The sequence below is a fragment of the Vanessa tameamea genome, chromosome 7 (assembly GCF_037043105.1).
Source record: "Vanessa tameamea isolate UH-Manoa-2023 chromosome 7, ilVanTame1 primary haplotype, whole genome shotgun sequence".
In the NCBI taxonomy this organism is placed as follows: domain Eukaryota; kingdom Metazoa; phylum Arthropoda; class Insecta; order Lepidoptera; family Nymphalidae; genus Vanessa; species Vanessa tameamea.
Genome location: NC_087315.1, coordinates 722,447 through 746,548, shown reverse-complemented (window position 1 = coordinate 746,548; position 24,102 = coordinate 722,447). Strand labels below are relative to the sequence as shown.

Sequence of the window (24,102 nt, the reverse complement as noted above, 5' to 3'; positions counted from 1 at the left end):
ATCATATTACATAGCTAAGCTCAATTAGAACACCTGGGTAAGTAAGCGTAGTTTTATTAGTTTAACTTGTGTTTATAATTGAAGGTAAACGTTGTAAGAAAATCTACACGGATTTAATGTTATTTTGCCACATGATAACCAACCAACCAAAAATGGAGTAGCATAGTTAAATTAGGCATATATTTTCTCTTAAACAGTAGACTAGACTAGTTGGTCGATAACTAGATATATGTATATATTTTTAATAGTGGCTAGTATCCAAGATGCACAGTACCACTTTAACATGTTTAAAGAATACTATCCGATATAATGCCATCCTTAAAAGAACTTCAGGAACAAAATCTAAATTTATTTCTTGATGTGTGTCTTGGACTACAAGCTACAGTCATTGCGCTTGGTGGTATCGTTGTGAGGAAAATTTCCAGTGTTCCAGCCTTTCTATCTTCTGTAGATAGCATATCAGGCCTGTGTTCCCAAATTTTTAAATGATCCGTCAAAATCACAAATGTAAAGGCGATAGAGAATTGGCAGGTAAGATGAATACGTAATTAGAATCTTTAATTTATTGTTGATTTTTCTTTAACATTGTGCTAAAATCGAAGGAAAAAATCATGTCATCAATCAAAAACTTTCATACAACAAACAAATCGCTGAGAAATTTAGATTAAACTCTTATTGTTATTGGTCGACGGAAAGAACTTGTCATTAAATATGTCGCCGTTCAACGATATGAATCCTAAGAAATAAACATTAAGAATTTGTTTTATCATTCTTTTGATTGTTCATTTTGATACAAATTCAGATTAATTTATTTCTCAAAGCAAGGCAAAAGCAATCTGTTTAGGTTGCTTATTAGATATTCTTAATATATAGAGATTATTTTTAAATTGTTAGGCATATAAAGACATATTTCGTTCTTTTCTTTCAAGTTTTATAAATAAAAAAATATTATTAAAATACTCGCTGGTATGGTTTTGCGTAAGCTCATCTAAGTAGATGCCCGTCTCGTCTCGTCTCGTCTCGTTGTGTTTCGGTTTGAAGGTGAGTGAGCTAGTGTAACTACAGACACTAGGGATATAAAATCTTAGTTCCCAAGGTTGGGGGTGCATTGACTATGTATGGATTAGTTAAAATTTCTTACAACACCAATATCTATGGGCAGTAGTGACCACTTACCAGCAGTATCCCATTTGCTCATCCATCTACTGATGTTATAAAAAAAATGCGCTTCATTGGAAACAATTAATCTCCTTATTTATATGCTTAATGGATTTTTCTTTTAATTATAGAATGGCTACAAAGCATTACCACTGAATAAATAATTAATAAACTAGCTTTACATATTTGAATTTTAAATAAATTTATTTGTTAAGTTTATTTCTTCGAAGCACATTGTGCGATTGTGTAAAAATTCACTTAGTATCTCATTCGTGTAATGTTGACAACCGATTTACTGCGATACGCCATTGCGTGTATCTCATAAATTATAGACAACATCGCATATCACATTCTGAAATTTCACAATCGTGTTCTGCGTTCTTGATTGCAATTTATTAAATTGTTATGATTTAACAAAGAATTAATTTTAGGGAGCGGAAAAAAGTTACTGGCCTAGAGAGCGGCGCTATAGCTGTATAAAAAAAACACAAATGTAAATCGTGCGAACAGACGTGGTCAGTTAACAATGAAATAAAAAAAAACCTGTTATAGGTTTCTTTTGAAAGCACCAGGCGACTTTTTTACGTTAATTATAATATTATTAAAAATAATCGCCTACATACACACACGTAAAACCTTCGAAAGAGACAGAAAGAATGAGAAAGAGAGGGAAATGTAACCTGGAGAAAGCATAACGCTTTATCCTTACGTGATGTTTTCTGCCAGTTCACTCTACTTAACTTTTTTTATAAATATCCTTTATACAAAAACACATTTAATAGCATAGTAACACCCTGTTACTTGCCCAGTTTGAAGATTCCACCGCGCTAATATAATGCAAATTGTTGGATACTCGTGTTGCTGTTTTCATTCTACAAATACATGTTTCCGTAACACATTAAATATTAGATACAAATTAGACACAAGAAAATTCAGTGATACACGTCACCAGGGCCCCATCGCCGTGAAATATCTAAGTTGTGGATTCCACACACAATAGAAATGCTGACGCAGGATTTTGATTATGTATTTTTTTTATATTCTAATAATACAATTATGTCTATCAGTAATTATGTATTATCAGTTTTTTTTTTGTTATTAATTAAATAAATATTTTTTTAAAAATACTTGTTATGATCGTCCGAACCCAACTAACGCTCTAAATTGTTTATTCTAAAAGTTTTTGTACATATGTTACTTTAACTTAAAATACCGCCAGGACCATCGTTTCATTCCCAATCTAATAATTAATAACTTTTACCTTTTAAAATTCCTCACAAAGTTATTTAATTTTGTTTTTAATTTTGCATTTGAAGATTTTTCAACGTTGTCTGGGATCCTGTCGTATTCATTATCTCACAAAAGGATTACTGTCTTGTAACAAACGTAAGTGGCTAAGGCTCGGTGCTGGTATTCAAAATATTATGTACGTCACAATTTCTTGAAAAATCCGTCTTGTTTAACGAACATTATCAAATATATATTGAGATATATTTATTACAGTAATGTTAGAACAGGTTGCTTAATTTTTTTAGGGCTTTGTTCATGCTCGTCTGAATACCGATCACTTATCATAGTCTACCATCCGAATGTGATTTTTTTTTTTTTTTTGTTATGATATCGGTAGGCGAGCAAATGGGCCATCTGATGGTAAGTGGTCACCACCGCCCATAGACAGTGGCAATGGGTTGTAAGAAATATTAACCATTCCTTACATCACCAATGCGCCACCGACCTTGGGAACCAAGATGTTACGTCCTTTGTGCCTGTAGTTACACTGGCTCACTCACCCTTCAAACCGGAACACAAAAATACTGAGTACTGCTGTTTGGCGGTAGAATATCTGATGAGTGGGTGGTACCTACCCAGACGGGCTTGCACAAAGCCCTACCACCAAGTAAAGTTATATTATTATTCGTATTTTTATCTGGGCCTCAACAAATGGACTTAATTTCAATGAAACGACAAAATCCACGATTAAAGTATTTTCTTATATCAGAAAATAAGGCTCTTCGATAATCCTATTGGACATTATTGTCTGTAGGTTTCGAGATAACGTTGAAATTTATGTTATTCTAACATACCGTGCGGTAACATGTGATATTTATCTACTACTAAGGATTTCAAGAATTTCTCAATAAAAATAAAGTAGGTATGTGTAAATAATAAATAATTAATTATGAGAGTGAGAGATACAATTGTATACTTGTGTTTGCACCAAGGTTTGTGCGTTTCATAGATATTATATACGTGTGCCGCGTAAAGAACTTCGTTTTAAAAAAGCCATAATAGACGTGTTAATAAAAATTAAAGTAATACCGTATGATGATAACCTATGACAGGTTTTGTTTTGATTTCATTTCATTCTAAATTGGAAGTCTACATCTACAATTGGCGCCAAAATTATGAAACCCTTTTTGAATGATATTTTTAATGTTAAATAGTATACATTACTTCAGTCAGAATTGGAGTTTGTCTATAACATTTACTTTAATTTTGTTTACGTTTTTCTGTTTTTTCTTATACAGTCGTAGTACCGCTACTAACTTTTTTTTTGTTTTACGAGGAGGAAATGCATTTACGCATGCCGCCCGGTCACTCAGGCGGTAGGGCTACGGGAATGCTCGTGACTCACCATCGCGGCCCCGCTAGGGGCTGTCGCTGAAACAAGCGACCCGACTCAAAAGTTAAAAATCCTCTTTCATTTTCTGCACACACAATAGAAACGCTGACGCAGGCTGGAGTTCTTCAAAATGAGACCATAACCGATATTTTATGTGCAGCTATCGTCCCGTAATCAAATCACTGGGGAAAAAGTCGGCTTACCCTATTAATATAAGATTTTAGCAAGTGTGACATTTTAACAAGAAGCAAGATGTCATTTGATATAATATGCAACTTTCTCCCGATGCCTTTCCCTCGCGGCCTAGCCGGAGATTTATAAACACAAGTTCATGAATACTCATTAAAACTTGTATTGCCTTAAATCCGCAATCTCAGGTTAAGTTCCATATATTAACTCGAATCCATCTCGGTTCAGTTGTTAAAAAAATGTGCGTGTAATTTTCAAACTACCCGTCACGTGTGCTGAAAAACGAAGCATATTTCATTTTGATATCACACAACTCAAATACAGCGTGAGTTCGAAGTGAAAAATATAGAGCTAGTTTTATTAAATCTGTTATGTCAAAAATATATTATTTTATACGAGTATATAGATCTAGTCTTATTGTGAGTTTGATTCCAGATGTTCCAGTGATTAGAATACGTGAACCTAATATTATTTATTTATATATTGAAATATATAGAAATTATCATTTAAAATTATGGCTTCAAAGCCACTGAATTTTCATGGCGAAGGCCCTTATTATGAGAAACTTGCTGATAGAAAACACTGCAATACCTATGTTTATCCACCAATCTAAACTGGAGAATTGTGGAATAAACTCCAATACCTCAACGGGAAGCTTTAGCCGTTTTCTATTATATAGGTAGGAGGAAGTGCAAATGGGCCACCGATGGTAAGTGACCACTACCGCCTATAGACAATGGCGGTGTAATAATTATTAACCATTCCTTACATCTCCAATGCGACACCAACCTTGGGAACTAAGATGTCCCTTGTGCCAGTTGTTACACAAACTCACTCACCCTTCAAGCCGGAATAGAACAATACTGAGCACAGCTATTTGTTAGAATATCTAATGAGTGGTACCTACCCTGATGGGCTGGCTCAAAGCCCTACCACCGCACCTAGCTTTAGGACATTTACAGATATTAGTATGGGTTCAACACTAAACGACGCGTTGATATTTTAATTCACGCCTTATTAAACCGTTCAATAATTTGTGCTATTAAAATTATTATCGAAAATGAGCATAGACATTTCTATGGTAAATTCTGAATATTAGATAAGTTCTGCATGATAAAATGCAATCAACGAACTGTTACATAATTATATTATGATAATAGTTGTCGTCCGCGGCTGCGCTTGCGTTTTAAAGGTTTTTCGGCAGCTGTTAAGCATAAAGAAAACGATGTCCTTCCTTGGAGCTCAAGCTCACTTCATACAAAATTTCATCAAATTCGGCTTAGTAGTTTAACCGTGGAAGTACAATAGATAGACATACATTCAGACAGACAGAGTTACTTTCGCATTTTTATTAATAGTATAAATTAAATAAATATCATCTACGAGCTTATATTGTATCGACATACATATATTGTTATGTTATACGTCTTAAACTAAAAAAACATATTATTAATTTTTACTTTTATGATGAATATAACTGGAATGAAATAAGAAGTTTGACTATATTTTTCTTAACTTCTAAGTATTTCAATCCCATATAATTCTGACCAAATTCAGTACTTCAGGAATTAGAAGGTTTACTTATGTGCAAACATAAGTAAATCTCTCATTCTTATTACCCAATGGGCGGCAAATCCGACATAATCAAAAATAGGTCAAGCTCAGAACAAACGGCTTTACAAGCTCTCGGAGATACGGTAGTGTAAATATTACCGATTTCCAGAACCCAGGCTAGTGAGGACAAAACAGAAACACTTTTTACTGGTTACAAGGTTTGAAACCAAGTCTTCGGGATCTGAGACCTTTTATACTAGATAGTATACCAACGAGACAGTCCATACTAAGTAATTTGTCATTAAAATTAATTGTCGAAGCAATAACAGTTTATATTTTGAATTTCAATGGCACATCAAAGACCGCGTCATGCCGCAGGTGCTCTGCTAATTAATCTGGTTGTTGTATTATACGATTTACACCTTGTGGCGAGAATTGAGCGAAAGTTTTGAGAATTACACTGTATGTATAACAATTAAAAATCCTTGTTTTATTTTACTGTTAAGTTCAAATCTGGTTTTAATATTTTCTGTAAAATGAGATGTCTTCGAATCAAAATTTGAACTCATTTAAAACGCTACGCTCGTTTCATTATGTGGATCAAATTATATGAGTATTTTACAGGCTTTCATCTAACTTACAATGTAAGTATGTACTGGTCACATCGTGCAAGTCAATATAGAAGCAAATATCTTTAACCGATTGAGCTGCAATTTTGTATACACGTTCAGACGCGGTGATTAACGGGAAAGATTTCGATTTGTGATTCATTATGTAGTTGGGTACATAGGCTGGAGTATGACGATGGTTGTTAAAGATGGCAGAAAAATTAAGACTGGGAGCTTCAAATATTCACTTTTCAAACTTTTCTAAAGCTAGTATGTATAAAATGTTCAATCTTTCGAACGTTTCTTGATCGTGAAGCTATAATCTTTTCCCAATAAAACGAATTCTTGGAATGGATGAGAGATCTTATCGAAATACTTAAGTGAGTTTTCATTGTTAACTCGAAATACATTGTGTTAAAGCAAGCAGAAAATCATATGTAACATAATCAGCCTGTAAATTTCCCACTGCTGGGCTAAGGCCTCCTCTCCCGTTGAGGAGAAGGTATGGAGCATATTCCACCACGCTGCTCCAATGCGTGTTGGTGGAATACACATGTGGCAGAATTTCGTTGAAATTAGACACATGCAGGTTTCCTCACGATGTTTTCCTTCACCGCCGAGCACGAGATGAGTTATAAACAAATTAAGCACATGTAAATTCAGTGGTGCCTGCCTGGGTTTGAAGCCGAAATAATCGGTTAAGATGCACGCGTTCTAACCACTGGGCCATCTCGGCTCACATGTAAAATAGTTCTCTATTTGTCTATTTTTAAACCCCGACGCAAAAAACGAGGGGTTACAAGTTTAACGTGTATGTGTATCTGTCTTTGGTATCGCAGCGCCCAAACGGATGAACCGAAATTCGTTTATCTTCAGATCATCAGTTCTTTAATAATTGATAAGTGTATCTGATCTGATGAAATTTAGTACCGTATTACTTAAAGCATATTGAAAGGACATGGTAAGGTAACCATGACTTGAAGTTTGGCTAAGGTTTAGATTTCGAAGGTTGTAATTAAATGGGATCAACTAACTAATCACTATAAATACCTTCCTAATATTTATGCCTACTTTAAATAGGACAAAATAAAAGTAAAATAAAAAAAAATAATAACACCCCGACACAAAAAATAAACTCTAAAAACTAACAAACAATATTTTAAACCTATTATAATTATTATCGTCACATACATTATGTAAGTTCAAATGTTTTTATTTTTCAAGCTTCGTCGTCGCGTCGGGGGACCTTGTGGATGCGTTATATCGACACTATAAAGGAGCCTCTCCAATCCAAGCCGGGGAATCGCATATAGCCGTGTTGGAATCCCCTCAGCGTGAAAAAAATACGCCTATTTTTAATTTAAAAGAAGAACGACCCTTAATTGTTCAAAACCATCTTATATCTCTATAAATTTGATAAAATATTAAGATGTTTTGAAATGTTAGTAATTAATGATCAACCAAATCTCTTCGTTGGGTGCTTACGATCACGAAACACAACTCTGTCACACAAACTGAATTAAAAGCTGTCATAGAAATAAAAGTAGAGGATTAATAAAGGTTTACTTAATGGTTCCAACCGAAGGAGCCGATAAATAATAATCTGTCGTTGGAAGGTTGCCAAATAGAATCAAACAGCGTTAAGATACCTAAGTGACTTTTCTGTTTTACTGAAACTGTGATAGTTGTTGAAGCTTTTAGAATAATGATGTAAAGATCGCTATCAATGCGATGGTCTACTAAATATGGTATGTTATATCATCTATATCCTTTATTAAAGTACGTTCTTATAAGTGATGATGATAACCTCCTGACCTGATTCAGTCAGGGCACTGTTATCTATAAAGTGAACTCAGGCGCCGGGTCGACGGTTTATCGTGCTTTCTGAGGTTTCATGCCCCTGTGTAGACACTGCTACCATCAGGCATACGCCATATTATGGGCTGTCCCTGAACTTTTTTAATTTTTAGACAGTAAAAACCTAATGATCTTTTATTGACTCGAGTCGAGTTTGAACCCTGGACCAGGATAGAAAAGATGTTTTTTGTCAGGTTTTTATTTTGAAAATTTTCAGAGGTTTATTTATACGTTACCCATACGTATAATTGCTATATATTTGTAGCTTACTTGTTATGAACACAATTTCAACTGAAATAAATATTTACGGGGACAAAACCGGGGGAACATGATATGATCCTTATTGAAACTCCTATAGTAGCTCTAAATTAACGTACAAATTATATTATGTAAAGTTAAGAAATTCAAGTCTTATTAACATACAACTTGTGTTTATGAACTAAATTAAGAACTCTCCGTTGCAGCATAACTATCTTAAAGAGGATTATATTCATATTTGTAAACTAATTTTGCTCGCAAATAATATGTTCTAAATAGTTGTTATTTCACTGATATTCATGCGCCAATATGGCGCAGTGGTAGAACAAACAGAAGAGTGCAGGTTCCCAAACGCCCCGAATAGTCATGTGCGTAATTAGTGACTTTAAATCTTATGTTTTTGCGTTTTCATGTCATTTTATTATTGCATCGGTAGGCTGACTTTTCAATATGTCACCTGATGGTAGTTATTCGTTACTTCTCAAAGACATTAACGCCGTATGAAATTTTACAAAGACATTGCGACACCAGTTTTGAGAACTAGAATGTGACGTATCTTGTCCCGTCGTATACTGGCTCACCCACCGTTTAAACCAGAACTATTTTGGCGGTACAATATATAATTAGTATAGGTTACCTACCCAAACTTATGCAAAAAGCACTGCCATTCTCATCCAATATATCCCGCTGAGTTTCTTTCGCCGGTTCTTCTCAGGTCCGAGGTGCTAAATTCCGAACCGGTGGTAGATTTTTGACAATCAATAAGCAAGTGTAAACAATTCTATATTGAATAAAGATTTTTCACTTTGACTTTGACTTTGACATCAATCAAATCGATGGTTTTAATCCGTGGAACATGAGATAAATTAAATCGTCAGTGGAAAGAATAAGCAGTCAAGAACCTAATTTGTTCTTGTGGGAACTGAGGTTTCAAGCTACTAACTTATAGACGATATATACAAAGTAAACAAATTAAAACTCCATAGTGCTTGCCCAGATTTGTATCTGCGATAGACAATGTCCCGTTTTAAATCGGCTGAGCTATACCGTCAATTCTTCGAGTCAATAAATATTCGAAATTGGTGTCGTGATAAAAAATTACGCTTTTGGACAAACTTTTATAGAATTTAGATTTATTAGATTGGATATCGGATTTAACTTGGCCAGTTAATTAAAGGGATTTCCCGCCTATCAGCAGTCTTAATTGCTTATCTGATTAAGCGTTCCCACTCATTATAATATACAAAAAGTTTTTCTTTAATAGCTCTTGAGAATGTTTGCAATTAAAGAGAAAAATTGGGTATATCATTTATTTTTCTTTTTTTTTTAAAAAGGTACGTACATATATGTTACTGTAAAAGCTCGAACTACGGTAAATCTTAAGATTTTCCAGTAAAACCTATGATTTACCGATTACGAATGGTAAATGTCCATAAAACTTTTGGATTCGAACTTCTACCATCATTCACTTCGTAAATCTATCTATCATCTATAAATGGTAAAAGTCCGAAAAAGTCGTACCTTTATACGAAATACTTACATTTACCAACTTATTTCGGTTAATCTTAGGTATTACTTCATAATCTTAAGATTTACCTTAGTTCGAGCTTTTACAGTAACATATATATAATGTATATCTTCGATAAAGACAAAGTCGATGACGAGAAGGGTAGGTTGTTTGAAACGTAAGTGAATCTGCTTCTATACACTATAGACATTTCTATATCCTGAAAACAATAAATATCGAATAACAGATAACACATTTATTTACTCCCGGGTGAATAAAATCCAATCATTACACAATTTGCCGTTCATCTACAAAAGCATCAACTCTTGATATAGCACACCCAAATTTTTTATTTTTTTTTTATATTATAGGTGGCAAACGAGCAGGAGGCTCACCTGATGGAAAGTGACTACCACCGCCCATGGACATCTGCAACACCAGGGGGCTTGCAGGTGCGTTGCCGGCCTTTCAGGAAAGAGTACACTCTTTTCTTGAAGGTTCCTAAGTCGTATCGGTTCGGAAAAACCGCCGGCGAAAGCTGGTTCCACAGAGTGGTTGTGCGAGGCAAAAAGTGTCTTAAAAATCGCATGGTTTTAAAATAAAGGAAGTTCACTTAAAACTTATTCTATAATCCTGTTAAATGCTTAAGAAAATTTATGGACTATTAAGATTTAATTACTACAGTAATGTTTACAAACGATGGAGTAGCGACGTCATTGGGCCGTGTCCTTGGAAATTACGGGTTTTAGATTTTAATAGTACGTGGGCCGTACAAATTCAACAAGGCCTGTTATTATAAACCATCAATATAGTTTTATGGCTTTTATACAGCCCTAGCAGCCTTCTCCGACTTTGTATGGGTAAAATTCATAAATTTACAGCATTACTTAAAGTTGAAATTTTTCGTAACGGATGCTTGAAAACTAATGTTCATATAAACTTATGTACCAAATTTCAGCTTGCTAGACTATAGTTTTACCTGTGCTAGATATTAAGTTAGAATAAGCTATTTCATACAGCATGATATTTAAATGAACTTTCTTTTTATTGATCTTTACCATTATTTATTCGAACATCATTAGCTCAGGTCACGGCCGTCTTAACTGAATGGCACACAAAGCTAACGCCTTCGTAGTCTCCGCCGAGCAGAATCGGCCCTTATCTGTTCCGTTTAGACCATGACGGTCTCATAGAACCGAGACTACGGCACTCCAAGCCGCGTGACACGATTGCTCGCAAGGAGAGGTCTCGTGCAACCTCACAGACCAGGATCTGCATCTCCGCTTTCCACGCGGGGCACGCCTCCAGCGTATGCTGGGTCGTGTCCCAGTCCGTCACCACTGTGGTGACACACGGTTGTCGCTTCGCGTCCATTCTTACAAAGGTATTCTCCAAAACAACCGTGACCGGTCATTACCTAAGTCGGACATCGCGTCGCACACAAAGTTAACCTAACCTAATGGTAGGATCAGATAAACTATATGGATAAGGATAGTTTTCTCAAATATTATATTCCCTAGGAGCTTGACTCGTGGAACGGACTATAGTAACCTGCTTGATTTGCTGTCTTTTGAATATTTTTTTTGAAATTAATGTCGGATACGTCGTGTCTATTCCGATGACACTCGACTGAAATTTATGTAATAATATAAAAATGGTCGCCATAAAGTTATATTAACTTTCATGGTGATCGGTCAAACGGTGTCGAAGTCTGATAATCTCATATGGTTCACACAACATTCAGTTTTATTTAAAATACTAGTGATCCGCCGTCTTCGCACGAGTGCTTTTTATTAATAAAGAAAATTACCTTATTACATTATATAACTACAATTTATATACTCAGAAGTAATATATTTTACGTACGTGTTCTTGTACGTATGTAAAAATTACCGCGGTTTTGTTTGTAATTTCCACGTCGCTACATCGTTTAACAACTCAACGGAAAATAAAATATTATATAAAATATAAATCTATATTTCATGATTCCACTAACATTTATTTTCAAAATAACAAATCAAAGTGCTTGTAACGTAACCTCACTTTAATAACGTAGGTTTTTTGTTCATCTAAACTATAATCCAGTTGGTCGTAATTATCGCTAACAAACTTCTAATCAGAAAAACGTTTCCGAAACTTTATTAAAATTAGTATTAAATGTTTCTTGATGCGTAAAAACGTTTAACTTATGTCAAAGTGTAATAATTAAAATAATTTCGTTCATTTATCATTAAATAAATGTATTAAATTATTTTCATTAATAAGTTTTTTAGAAAATCTACAAACAATATATTGCCTTGCCGAGTTTCCACAAGCCGAACCAATCAAAAGTTGTGTTTAAAATTCATCTCATGATGAAATCAGAAAACCAAAACGTATCAGATGATGCCTACATGTGTATCTGCCATAGAGGAAAGGACGACTAAGTCCAGCAGTGGGATACTTACTTTACTCACTTATTCAAAAAAACAAATATCATTTGCGGTTGTTGAATTACCATGTGAGTGACCCAGTGTTACAAGCTCATTTTTAACACGCAAAAACGCCAACAAAGACAAAAAAGAACGTCACTTTTTGTAGCCATTTCTCAGATTTAAACCTACAATTTTCAATTAAAGTTCTTGATTTACGTAGAATACGTGCTCAGGTGCTTGGCTTAATTAACGTACATTTGCTTACAAGCTGGATAGAACATTATAAAACGTAGAATTATTCTTACTGAGAAAGTTTAGATATTTTATCGGTCAAAAAATTAAATCGACGGCATTTAACGATCCAGAGTGTGATAAAGCTTTCCCCTCAGAAGCTTCGAAGAAAATATTAAGCACCTGTGCACGTATTTTCCTTAAATTATTGAAAACCGCTGCTCCCGTTTTTACGAAATCTGGGGTTCTATTTTAAGCCCCGAATTTTGTTTGTATCGTAAATTAGAGTAATAACTTTTTTTTAACACGACTACCCAAAATTGAGTTTAAATTTTTTAGGGTTCATGTATCTGTGAATGTGAGTTCATTTATTGCACCATAACTTTTAAATGTCTGATGTATGGATGTATCGGATATCGTTAGAATGCTTAGATTATACCGAGTAACACAGGCTATAAATTACGAGCGAGCAGCATCCTATCATATATATATATACAAACAAAATACAAAATTGAACGAAAAACTGAAAAGAATAAGGTACGAACTGGTTTATATATAGATAATAAAAATGGTAAACAACCGATATAATATACAAAGAGAACCCGTTAAGTTTCTTTCGGCGATCCTTCTTAAATCCAGGATTTTCTTTTCCAAGCTGGTGGTATTTTTACTTTGATTATCAAATAAATATAATGCTGATATATATATATATATATATATATATATATATATATATATATATATATGTATAATAAATATAATGCTGATATATATATATATATAAATGAACTAAATTACAAAAAGTAACAGTAAGTGTTACAGCCTGTAAATTTAAATTTTATTTAGAGATTTGGAGCTCATTCGTTGGTAGATGTTGCAAATTTCGTTGAAATTAGCCACATGCAGGTTTCACGATGTTTTCCTTAACTGCCGAGCACGAGATGAATTAAGCTCATGATAATTTGGTCGTGCTTGCATGACTTTGAACCCGCAATCATCGGTTAAGATGCTCGCGGGCCACTGGGCCTTTTCGGCTCAATCGAACTAAAGTCGTACAAATTAAACTTACGTCTTTAATAATATTAGCCAAATAATAACACGCAATCGCAAAATTTCCATTTAGTAAATATCTTGAATAAGTCGGAAACGGTGAAATAGAATTCTTAAAGCCTATTTATATGTACAATACCGTTTCTGATCTGATATTTTTCCATTGAGATGCAGAGTATATTTTAGGAAGTTTTACGTATATAAATATACTAGCTTTATAGAACCAGCGGCTTTATCTGGGTGAAATTCCACTCCACTTTTTACACGTTTTGGAAATTATTTCTTTGATAAAAACTTACCTATGTCCTTTCCCAGGACTCAAACTATCTCCATACCGAATTTCATCTTAATCGGTCCAGCAGTTTGAGCGTGAAAAGATATCAAACAGAGTCACTTTCGCATTCATAACATTAGAAGGGATTAAATTAATTTTCGTTCTTTATAGTTCTATTTGAAACGGCCCTGAGGCGATCTTTTCGTTCCCAAGGTTTATTGCCATCAAAGAAGTCATTAGTTTTACAATATATCTTTTAACAATCAATCGTTTCTTAACCGATTGTTTTTAATTTTGCAATTGAAAAATTTTGAATGTTTTCTAGTATCCTGTTGTACAAGCGCATTGATTTACCAACAAAAGAATTATTAACTTTATATGTATTTGTAATATAGCATATGCTTATTACTAGTACTAATAGTAAATAAGACACAAATTCACAAAAAAATATTTTTACATTTTTACGAACACACTGTACTGACATATCGAGAAGCGAAATTCAATATTATAATTACGTTTCATTTGTTTCTTAAAGAAACTCTCGGGCCCAGGGCGTTAAATTGTGTGAATAGCTCTATGGAAATCACAAAAATCGTATTGATATCGGCCAACCCAAGAGCAGAATGTGAAACTATACATATATACACACAGCAATATAAGACATTATGCTCTGGAAGTAACTAAAACAAACAAGGCGAGTCGTATAGACAGCAGTCAACAACTTAATTATCTTAACGAATGCTGCAGAAAAACTAAAGGATGGTTAATATTTCTTAGGTTCAATGTTTATGGGCGGTCGTGACCACTCAGCACAATATTAAGATGTTAATAATAAAAACATTTTCTTAGTAATTATTATTAATACTGATAAATAACATGAACCGACCGCTTTCGCTGATTTTGCTTGACGTTTTCAAAGGCCGTTGTAAACAAATAGCGAGACGGGCGAATTTCAACTGAAGCCTTTCTCTTACAAAGTATTTTGCTATTGTATATATTTTTTTCAATTATGATAAACTAAATTTACCAATGAGTAAGACCATAGTCATAATTGGATATATAAGCATGTTCATATTTTTTTATCTATGTTTTTTATAAGTTGACAAAAATCGCCTGACAAACATATTAGAAAAAGTTACTGAACTGTTCAGTCTTGGCTACTTATATGTATATACTTACTAGAGCTGACATAGCGCAGTGGTTAGAAACAGAACGCGTGCATCTTAACCGATGATTGCGGATTCGACCCCAGGCAAACACCACTAAATTTTCATACGCTTAATCTGTGATTATAATAATTAAATTGTGATTATAATTTATCCCATACTCGGCTGTGAAGAAAACATCGTGAGGAAACTTGCATATGTTTAATTTAAATTAAATTCTGCCGTTGTAAATGCTGCTAATTCTGGTGGAATTAGCTCCAAAATTCCCCTTAGCCCGGCAGTTGTACTTTGACGGGCTGTTATTTTTTAATTTTTATTTTATATTGACGACCTCCGTGGTCGAGTAGTGTGTACACCGGTTTTCATGGGTACGCCACTCCGAGGTCCCGGGTTCGATTCCCGGCCGAGTCGATGTAGAAAGAGTTTAGTTTTCTATGTTGTCTTGGGTCTGAGTGTTTGTGGTACCGTCGTTACTTCTGATTTTCCATAACACAAGTGCTTTAGCTACTTACATTGGGATCAGAGTAATGTATGTGATGTTGTCCAATATTTTTTTTTATTTTTTTTTTATATAGTTATTCCTCAACAGCAATCCTTGATATTGTTGTGTTCCGTTTTAAATGATGAGTGAGCCAGTGTAACCGCAGGAAGAAGGATCATTTTAGTGCCCAAGGTGTGTTGCGCATTGGCAATGTAAGGAATGGTTAAAATTTCTTACAATGGTAATCTATATCGATGGTGTCCATTTACCACAAGGTTCATTTGACAGTCCGACTACCGACATCATAACAAACAACTGATTTAACTACAAACGACACAAAGATATAATTTTGGAATACGAAACGAATATTTTCGCCACGCTTGCTTTTACATTTTCCTTAAGCTAGCAAGTGAATAATCATTTTCATAAATTATATAAATATTCATAGATAGACCGGATGTCAGAGAACAAAATATACCAATGATGGATTTTATTATAGCAATTAATCACTAATGTGATGTGTTTTCTCGCAGCGACGGAGCATGGAGTTTGTATTTCCATAAATATAGTTGTTTGATCGAGGATGTTTATTAAAGCAGGCGGGTACCGCACTTCCTTCGTGTATATGATCCTGTCTTAAAAATACTAGGTGTAAGTCGGACAAGGGTACATTGAGTCAGGATTTATAGGATATCAAGCCTCAAGAACGCGTCACGGATTTTCTTCATTCTCACAATGCATTGTAGTCACTATACGACTTCCGCTATGTGATTTTTCCGTTTGCCAATGTCGTGAGTGTTTTTATCAAATCAAAGCAAAATATTCTTTATTCAAGTAGGTTCATACAAGCACTACAACAAGATCACTGTAAAGTATTGTAGAGTAGTTGTACGCTAGATACATTTTAAATATTAACTAAATCACTTGTACGTTATTTAGTTTTATAGTATTCGATGTACAACGCATTTAATTTTATCTAAAATTAATGTCTTAAAGGAAGATCTATTCGATAACCTTAAGGTTCCTTTCATTCTGAAAAACTTATCTAAATGATGACGTTTTTCAAACGATGACGTCGATGACGAAAAACAGAGTGAGACACGAGTGAATTCCGATAAAAAAAAATCCTCAAGTGTTGTAATCACAAATAAAATTATGTAAATCGCAGAGTCGCGCTGACAGTCATGCATTGTGACGTATTCCTACGCTGTATTAGATAGACACGTACATATTTTCAATTCATAAAGTTGGGCTAAGGCCTCCCCTTCCTTTGAGAAGTTTTGGAGCTTATTCTAACACGCAGTTGCATGTGGCAGAATTTCGTTGAAATTACACATAGACAAGCGCCGCTGGATATTCATGTTCCTCATTCGTATTTATAATTAATCTCGTGCTCGGCGGTGAAGGAAAACATCGTGAGCATAACCGGAATGTGTCTAATTTCCATTCATACTAAGTTTAATTCGTTTCCAATTGAAGTATTAAATAATAATAATAAATAAATATCCAAATATTCTTTCATAGTGGATGCTTACGTTACAAAATATACCTATGCTAAAAATTTTAACTTTCTAGACTAAGTTTTGGCTGTGCGTTCACAGTCAGCCGAACAGTTTTATAATTATACGTCAGTAACAGGTCTAGGGAACCATTGTACGCTAGTTCAATTTACACTTAAGCTCAAATTAATATTTATTTTCTTAAACATATTTTACTATGCTTGGAAGAGCAAATAAAAGTAAGCATTTATGGTTAAGCCGTATACGAGGGATAATAAAAGTTTTACCGGAATGAGATGAAAGAAACAATTAATTAATTGTTGCAATGATATTTTATCTCCAGACATTATTCGTGAAGCTATTATGTAAGAACCGACTCAAAACAGAAGAACACGTACATGAATTATACGTATAATAATATATTTCGTTTGCGTTTTAGGAGTCCGTGCTAGTGGACTTCAAACACGAAGATGGTCAGTAAGAAGTGCACTAGCGGCCCTCGTCATACCGGCCCGCAACATCGTGTTTCATCAAGTTTGGTGCAGTGGTTTTGCCGTACAAGAGCAACAGACAGACAGAGACAGGGAGAACTGTTTATGACTTGATAAATTACCGATATTTTATGTCTTATATTTCAAATTTAAATAAGTAACGCTCTTTTTTTAAATTCACTTAACTATCCATTATTGCATTATTATTAAGCATTAAAGCAAACATTTCACTCTCACGAGGGGTAAATTTAAAAAGGTACTCTTTGTCCTTTTCCGGACCCAAACTATCTTTACACCAAATTTCACCTTAATCGGTCCTACGGTTTATTTATTTCATTTCATTTTATTTCATTTCATTTCATTTCAATAATTTTATTATTATTTCCACCCCTTTTAATTTTTAAATATTTTCAGAATTAATTGGAGTTTGAGATTAGTTTACATTCCAAGAATGGAATATATGAGTTCAAACAATTCAGAGTCATCTTATCACAACGTTTTTTAAGTAAATCAAAAGCAAGTTCATCCAAGGGGTTCCGATAGTTTTTAAATCTTAATCTTATTTTATTTTTTTCATTTAGTGCCTTAATTAATGCTTTCGAGAACCAATGAGGATATTTTACATTTCTGACTCTAGATTTAGGAACAAAATCATCGATGACTTTGTAAATAACGGAATAAAAATCATTTAACATGTCATCAACGTCGGAACAGCAAGAAAATATTTCTGACCAGTTTATATTATCCAGTGCCTTCCCTATTTCTTCATAATTTGCTTTGAAATAATTAAGTTTGTGTGTTCTTGATAATACGTAATTTTTTAATTTTAATTTCATAAATAATAAATCTAAAATAAATGGAGGGTGATGAGTGTCAGTTTTAGTTAAGACGTCTCGAGGAGTATCGATCATTAAATATGTTAAATTAGATAGCACAAGATCAATAATCTTGCCATTAGAATTCCTCAAATTCTTGTACTGACACAAATTGTTTGATGCAAGTAATTCACACAACGTTCTTTCAACATTGTTATTTACATGCATTGGTGTAGAAATAAATTTATCATTATTGTCGAACCAGTTTATAGAACTTATATTAAAATCACCCAATATAACGCAATTTTTATTTTGTTCGAGTAACTTGCTTGTACTATCAACAAAATGGGACAATAGATTAATATTTATCGGCGGCGGCAAATAAACGGCACATATGTAAAATGTTTCACCGGTGCCGCCTACCGATGGAGTAACATTTATCCATGTAGCCTCACTTAAACTCTCATAGTCAAACAATCGCCGTGACTTATATTTTTTGGAAACAGCAACTAACACGCCACCACCCTCAGTTTTGTTATTAAATCTAGTGATTGGTCTATCTCGCCTATACTCTTCGTAACGATCATCAAATATCTCTGAATCAAGAACACTTATATTAAGCCATGTTTCCGTGACCACAATAATGTCATAATCACAACATGAAATTTTCCAATAAACATCTTTAAGTTTTGTTTTTAAACCCCTTACATTTTGGTAATATACATTTAATTGATCGAAGGTTACTTTATATAAACTAATACAGTTAATGAGATAAAAAAAAAAGAAAAAAAGTTTATGCGAGAATATATAAGAAACAGAGTTACTTTCGCATGTATAATAATATTATTATAGATAAGATGTTCCTACATACATTGAGAATGAAAATGGGAAAGGGTCTAAAGAACATTGTTTTCATCATCCAAAACGTCCAACGCGCTATCCTCTGCGCCACAGGGACTATATGTAAGTTACTTTTAATTTCCATTCCAACGTACACTTATTTACATCGTGGACTTAAATGAGTAATAAAACAAAGTAAGTGTACAAATCATGACCGCGTGGAATGGTAACAGTGTACCATTCCTTTTATTCAAGAATTCTCGAACAAGCGCTTTTCACTAGATATCACTTCTCAGTATCATATTAAATTCTAGCTACCCGTCTCGTCTTCACACGAATACAATAAGGGTCTATGTACAACTTTTGAGGATTGAAGGCAATAAAAATCATAAACAGAAAAAAACATGTTTTCTGTCGGTCTGGAAAGTATAAATTATTCGTATTATGCAAGTAAACCTTTCTTTTAAACCTGATATCGATGACAAAAACACTAACTAAAAGTTTTTTTATATATTTTTGTAGGCGAAAGGGTCGCCTGATAAGTATTCATCACTGCCAGTAGACGATGGCAGCATAAGAAATTTTGATCATTCCTTACATCTCCAATGCGCCACCAACCTTGGAAACTAAGTTATCATGTCCCTAGTGCCTGTAGTTACACTGGCTAAACAAGTAACTATGACTACTGCTACGAAGTTTCTTGCTGGTCCTTCTTAGAATTTTAATTTAATGTTTTACAAATTACAATTCAAAAGTAGACTTGTTCAATCATTAATCAAGAATAAATTACTAAAACCAGTGTCGTAGCATGGGGGGGGGGTGGAGGGTGCGGAGGCACGTTGCCGGGGTCGGCGCTGCGGAGGTTAAACTATTTTTAAAGACATTTAATTTTTTGCCTCACACGCTTAATAGTTAATTTTCAAAATAAAGTTTCACTTGCTCTCACCTAAATAAATCAAGTGAGTTCAAACTCGATAAGAAATTAACTGTCAAAAGTTTACTCGTACTACCAAAATGTCGAAAACCGCCCGTTATTTCGACTTCAAACTCGATAACTATTGCAAAAATAGGAGGGCAGCAAATTTGGAATCCGCAGCGGGTGCCAGTGACCTATGCTACGCCACTGACTGAAGCTAATATACTTTATTAATTATTCAAGAAAAAGTATATTATGTTTCGGTTTAAATAATATTAATACGATGAAGTTTTATCATTTGGAAATGAGGGCTCCATGACAAATTGTACCACACAGAAACAAAAGTTATCCTATTAGTATAAGTATATCTATAAATATGTAAATTTGTTTTATTATAAATTAAAGAGCTGTTTTCGAATATGTCAGCCCTCGTATAAACTATTATGTCTGCACTAATAAATACGCTTCGTAATAATTTCTAAATGATTTTTATCGAAGATGACGAAGATGAAGTTATTATATTTTAGTAACATATTTTACATTTTTCGTATTAAAAAATAATCATGGATGCTTTTTAATATGTTTAGTTGCTGGCTCCCTATAATTAATAACAAATGTCACTTTTTTTTTTAATGATAATCAACTTGACTAAAAAAAATATGGATGAAGGTCTAACCCATTTTGGAAGAGGATTTTTGGAGCTCATGTACATTTGACAAATTTTCATCCGAAACATTTTTGAATTATAAACACAAATTCATTACGTGATCACTATTTTTTTCAGATTAGAATCTTCCATCTCCGATCATGATTCACTTCCTAGTAACTTTTCCAATTCGTCGCGAAAGTCATCGTTAAAATAGATATCGAACATTACGTTATTCAGATAGACCAGAACTCGGAGCGAATATTTGTTTTACCGATGCCTGTATTGTGTGCCTTTGTTGATTAATTCAGCAACAATTTATTGTTACCAATTGCGTTCACTGTTGACAATTGCGATAATTATGTGACTTGGTGCTAAAAGGACCAGTATCAATGACCTTTACTTTCGGAATCAGAATCGAAACAATTCTCGGTTAATAGGCGTTATATAAATTATATATGTTATTTTTACGTAATATTGTTGGTATTATGATTAAGCATTCTTTAAATAAGAATTATAAACATTAAGGCCTTAACTATATACCAATAAGAATTAAAAATCGTTACTGTATAAATCATGACCGCGTCGAATGGTGGCAAGATATTAGAACCAGCCCGTCTGGCACCAGTGGAGTCAATAAGGCAAGAAAGTAAACTCAAACTTATGCAGTTGTAAAAGCACAACTTTTTTTTTGAGTTCCGTACCCAAACGGTAAACGTATCACTTGGAATGCTACCCACATCAGATATTAATTTTAAGTGCTTATTGATAAGTTGATGATGTAAATTTTTCAATAAACAAATAAATAAATAAAAATAAGACTTCGTTGTCTGTCCGTCCACCGGTCTGTCACCAGGCTGTATCTCAAGAACCGAGGTAGCTAGACAATTGAAATTTTTACAAATTATGTATTTCTGTTGCCAAAATAAAATAAATATTTAAGGGGGACTGGCTCTCACACAAAAAAACGCCAATTTTTGCCTATTTTTTGCTCGATATCAATGAATGTGTGTACCTACTGTTGTTTACCTAGTCAATGGTTCAGAACCCTTCGTGCGCGAGTCCGACTCGCAATTGGCTGGTTTTTAAAATAAGTTGTTAACTGACAATGACTTTCATATTTTACTTAAAAATATACTTCAGCCTTTTTTCGAAAAATAATACTAGGATTTTATAGAATATCTATCTAATATTTCTATTTATCCCTCCAATTAAGCTTAAAGCTTGCGTCAAGAGTGGGGGCAGGAGTAACCCAATTGGTCAGATTCAATCCTATTACTTTTTACATTGGCGACCCGTAAACCATTATAACACCAGGGGCCAATTCTACTAATACATATCGGTTATGACATGTTTCTGATTCTATTCGATCCAACCTAGACTATTTCTCACAAAAATAAAACTCAGCTTTATCGGAACTGAAGCCATTTCTACTTATTTATAGTGTATAATTGGCGTCCTGCAGTGCGATTCTTTAAGAATTCACTTCGTATCTCACTCGTGAAATTTTAACAACCGACTCACGACAATACGGAATTTTGACACGCGTATTTTAGAAATGATTTAACTATTATAGTAAATGTCACATTCTGATTTTTCACGCTTGTTTTTTATTTTGACATTCGAGTTTTGTCTTACAGAATAACCCTACTTATATGCAATACCAGTGAAGCATAACGCTGACAGTAATTTGATGACTAATTCTTTCAGTGGGACCATATCTACTTTTTATAAGTCACTATATCATTATTTATTTTGATATGAGAATTTTGAAAGTTTCCTTGGATCATTTTACAAGCATATATTGCTCCCTATATTTTAGTGACATAAGTTCAATATTGCGGAACTTTAAAAGCTATTTAACTTTATACAATCCCCTTTACCCAAACGACCCTTCCAGCAATAACATAAAGCTACACACACACACACACACAACACAGCGCGTTCAGTTCGTTTTATCGTATGTGTGTTGTTTTGTTTACAAATACATATGTAGTTGTTGAATGAGTTCACTCATACGATAGTATTCTAGATCCAATAACAAATACCGATCTCACAAAATATGGAGACACGTTATACAAAATATACACTGTATTTACAGTGTATATAACAAATTTCTTGGTGGTAGGACATAGTGCAAGCTCGTCTGCGTACCACCCACTAATCAGATTTTCTACCACCAAACAGCAGGATTCAGTATTGTTGCGTTCCGGTTCGAAGGATGAGTGAGCCAGTGTAACTAAAGGTACAAGGGACCTAACATCTTAGTTCTCAGAGTTGGTGGCGCATTTTCGATGTAAGGAATGGTTTATTAACCAACGGCATTATCTATGGGTGGCAGTGACCACTTACCATCAGATGGTCCATTAGCTCCTTTATCATTAAATAAAATCCGTTGAAATCGATCCAGTACATACAGCTTTTCTGTATAAATATATTATAGAAAAGAAAATATATTGTAAAAAAGTCTAAGTAATAAGTTTATTATGAATGGTTAAATTACCTCAACGCCCTCCATATTAATGATTCACTGTTTTCTGGTTTTGTATGAGGTTACATTAACACGCACACATATGTCCTTATGACCATTATTATCGTTTCATGTAAAAACTTTTAACACACATTCACAGTATTTCACATAATAATGTTCAGTCTCACTTTTTTTCTCATGAAAAAATACTTCACTTAAATGTCTTGGAAATTATTTTGTCTTCATTTCTTTATACTAACATATATACATTTTTACTAAAGTTTTATAAAGTATTTATATTCTTCGCTCTTCGCGATATTAACGTAAAGATTTTTCGCATTCGGTTCCAAATACCTGAAAAAAAAAAAAAACAAAAATTATTAATAAATTGCAAATTATTAAAATCGAGTGTTGTCTTATAGTTGGTGTACATTGTTGATTAACTCCTACCAATATGAACTTAATAATGTAACGCCTCTTCTTCTTTCATCTGCGATAAACTAGACAGTCTGTTCTTTTAAGGGTGGATTTTTTATTAATATATAGTATTTTCGTAATATTAACTTTAATGTGGAAAAGATAAAATGCCTTCTTCCGTAACATTATATTTGTATTACAAAAGGCTAAGAGAAACCAATTACGTAGAAGGTTTCGACCGGTGTTCGTTTAAAACAATTCCAAGAATATTATATTTATTAACATAAGAATTGTCTATATATTAAGGCAGCATTAATATTACAGCATATTTTAATATATTATATTTTTATTTCGAAGTACATTTATACATATTTTTTTAAATTTTACTACGAATAATTATTACTAAATATGAAAATGTATCTAAATTTTAAGGAACTGATTTAAATTCTTACGATTAAAAATATAAATGATACAAAACAATATGGACACGATAGACAAATTATAGAAAAACACGCAGTCCAAAATTATGTTATGTGATATTTTGCCCAGGGCGCTGGCTCTATTACCGCTCTGAACCACTAGGCTGCCTTCAAACTTATTAAGTGCCAACTCTGGGGTCACCAGAAACGTATAGCAGT

At 33.6% G+C, this 24,102-nt stretch overlaps 1 protein-coding gene across 1 annotated transcript in view; it reads right to left on the bottom strand.

Annotated features, from left to right (window-relative positions):
- The window catches only part of LOC113392175 (tachykinin-like peptides receptor 86C), a 76,302-nt gene extending 53,071 nt beyond the window's left edge, over positions 1-23,231 (bottom strand). The window contains exon 1 of the mRNA XM_064215393.1: positions 23,081-23,231. Coding sequence (XP_064071463.1) covers positions 23,081-23,095 — 15 coding nt within the window. The 5' untranslated portion in view covers positions 23,096-23,231. The remainder of the gene's footprint in view (positions 1-23,080) is intronic.
- Positions 23,232-24,102: the final 871 nt, after the last annotated feature.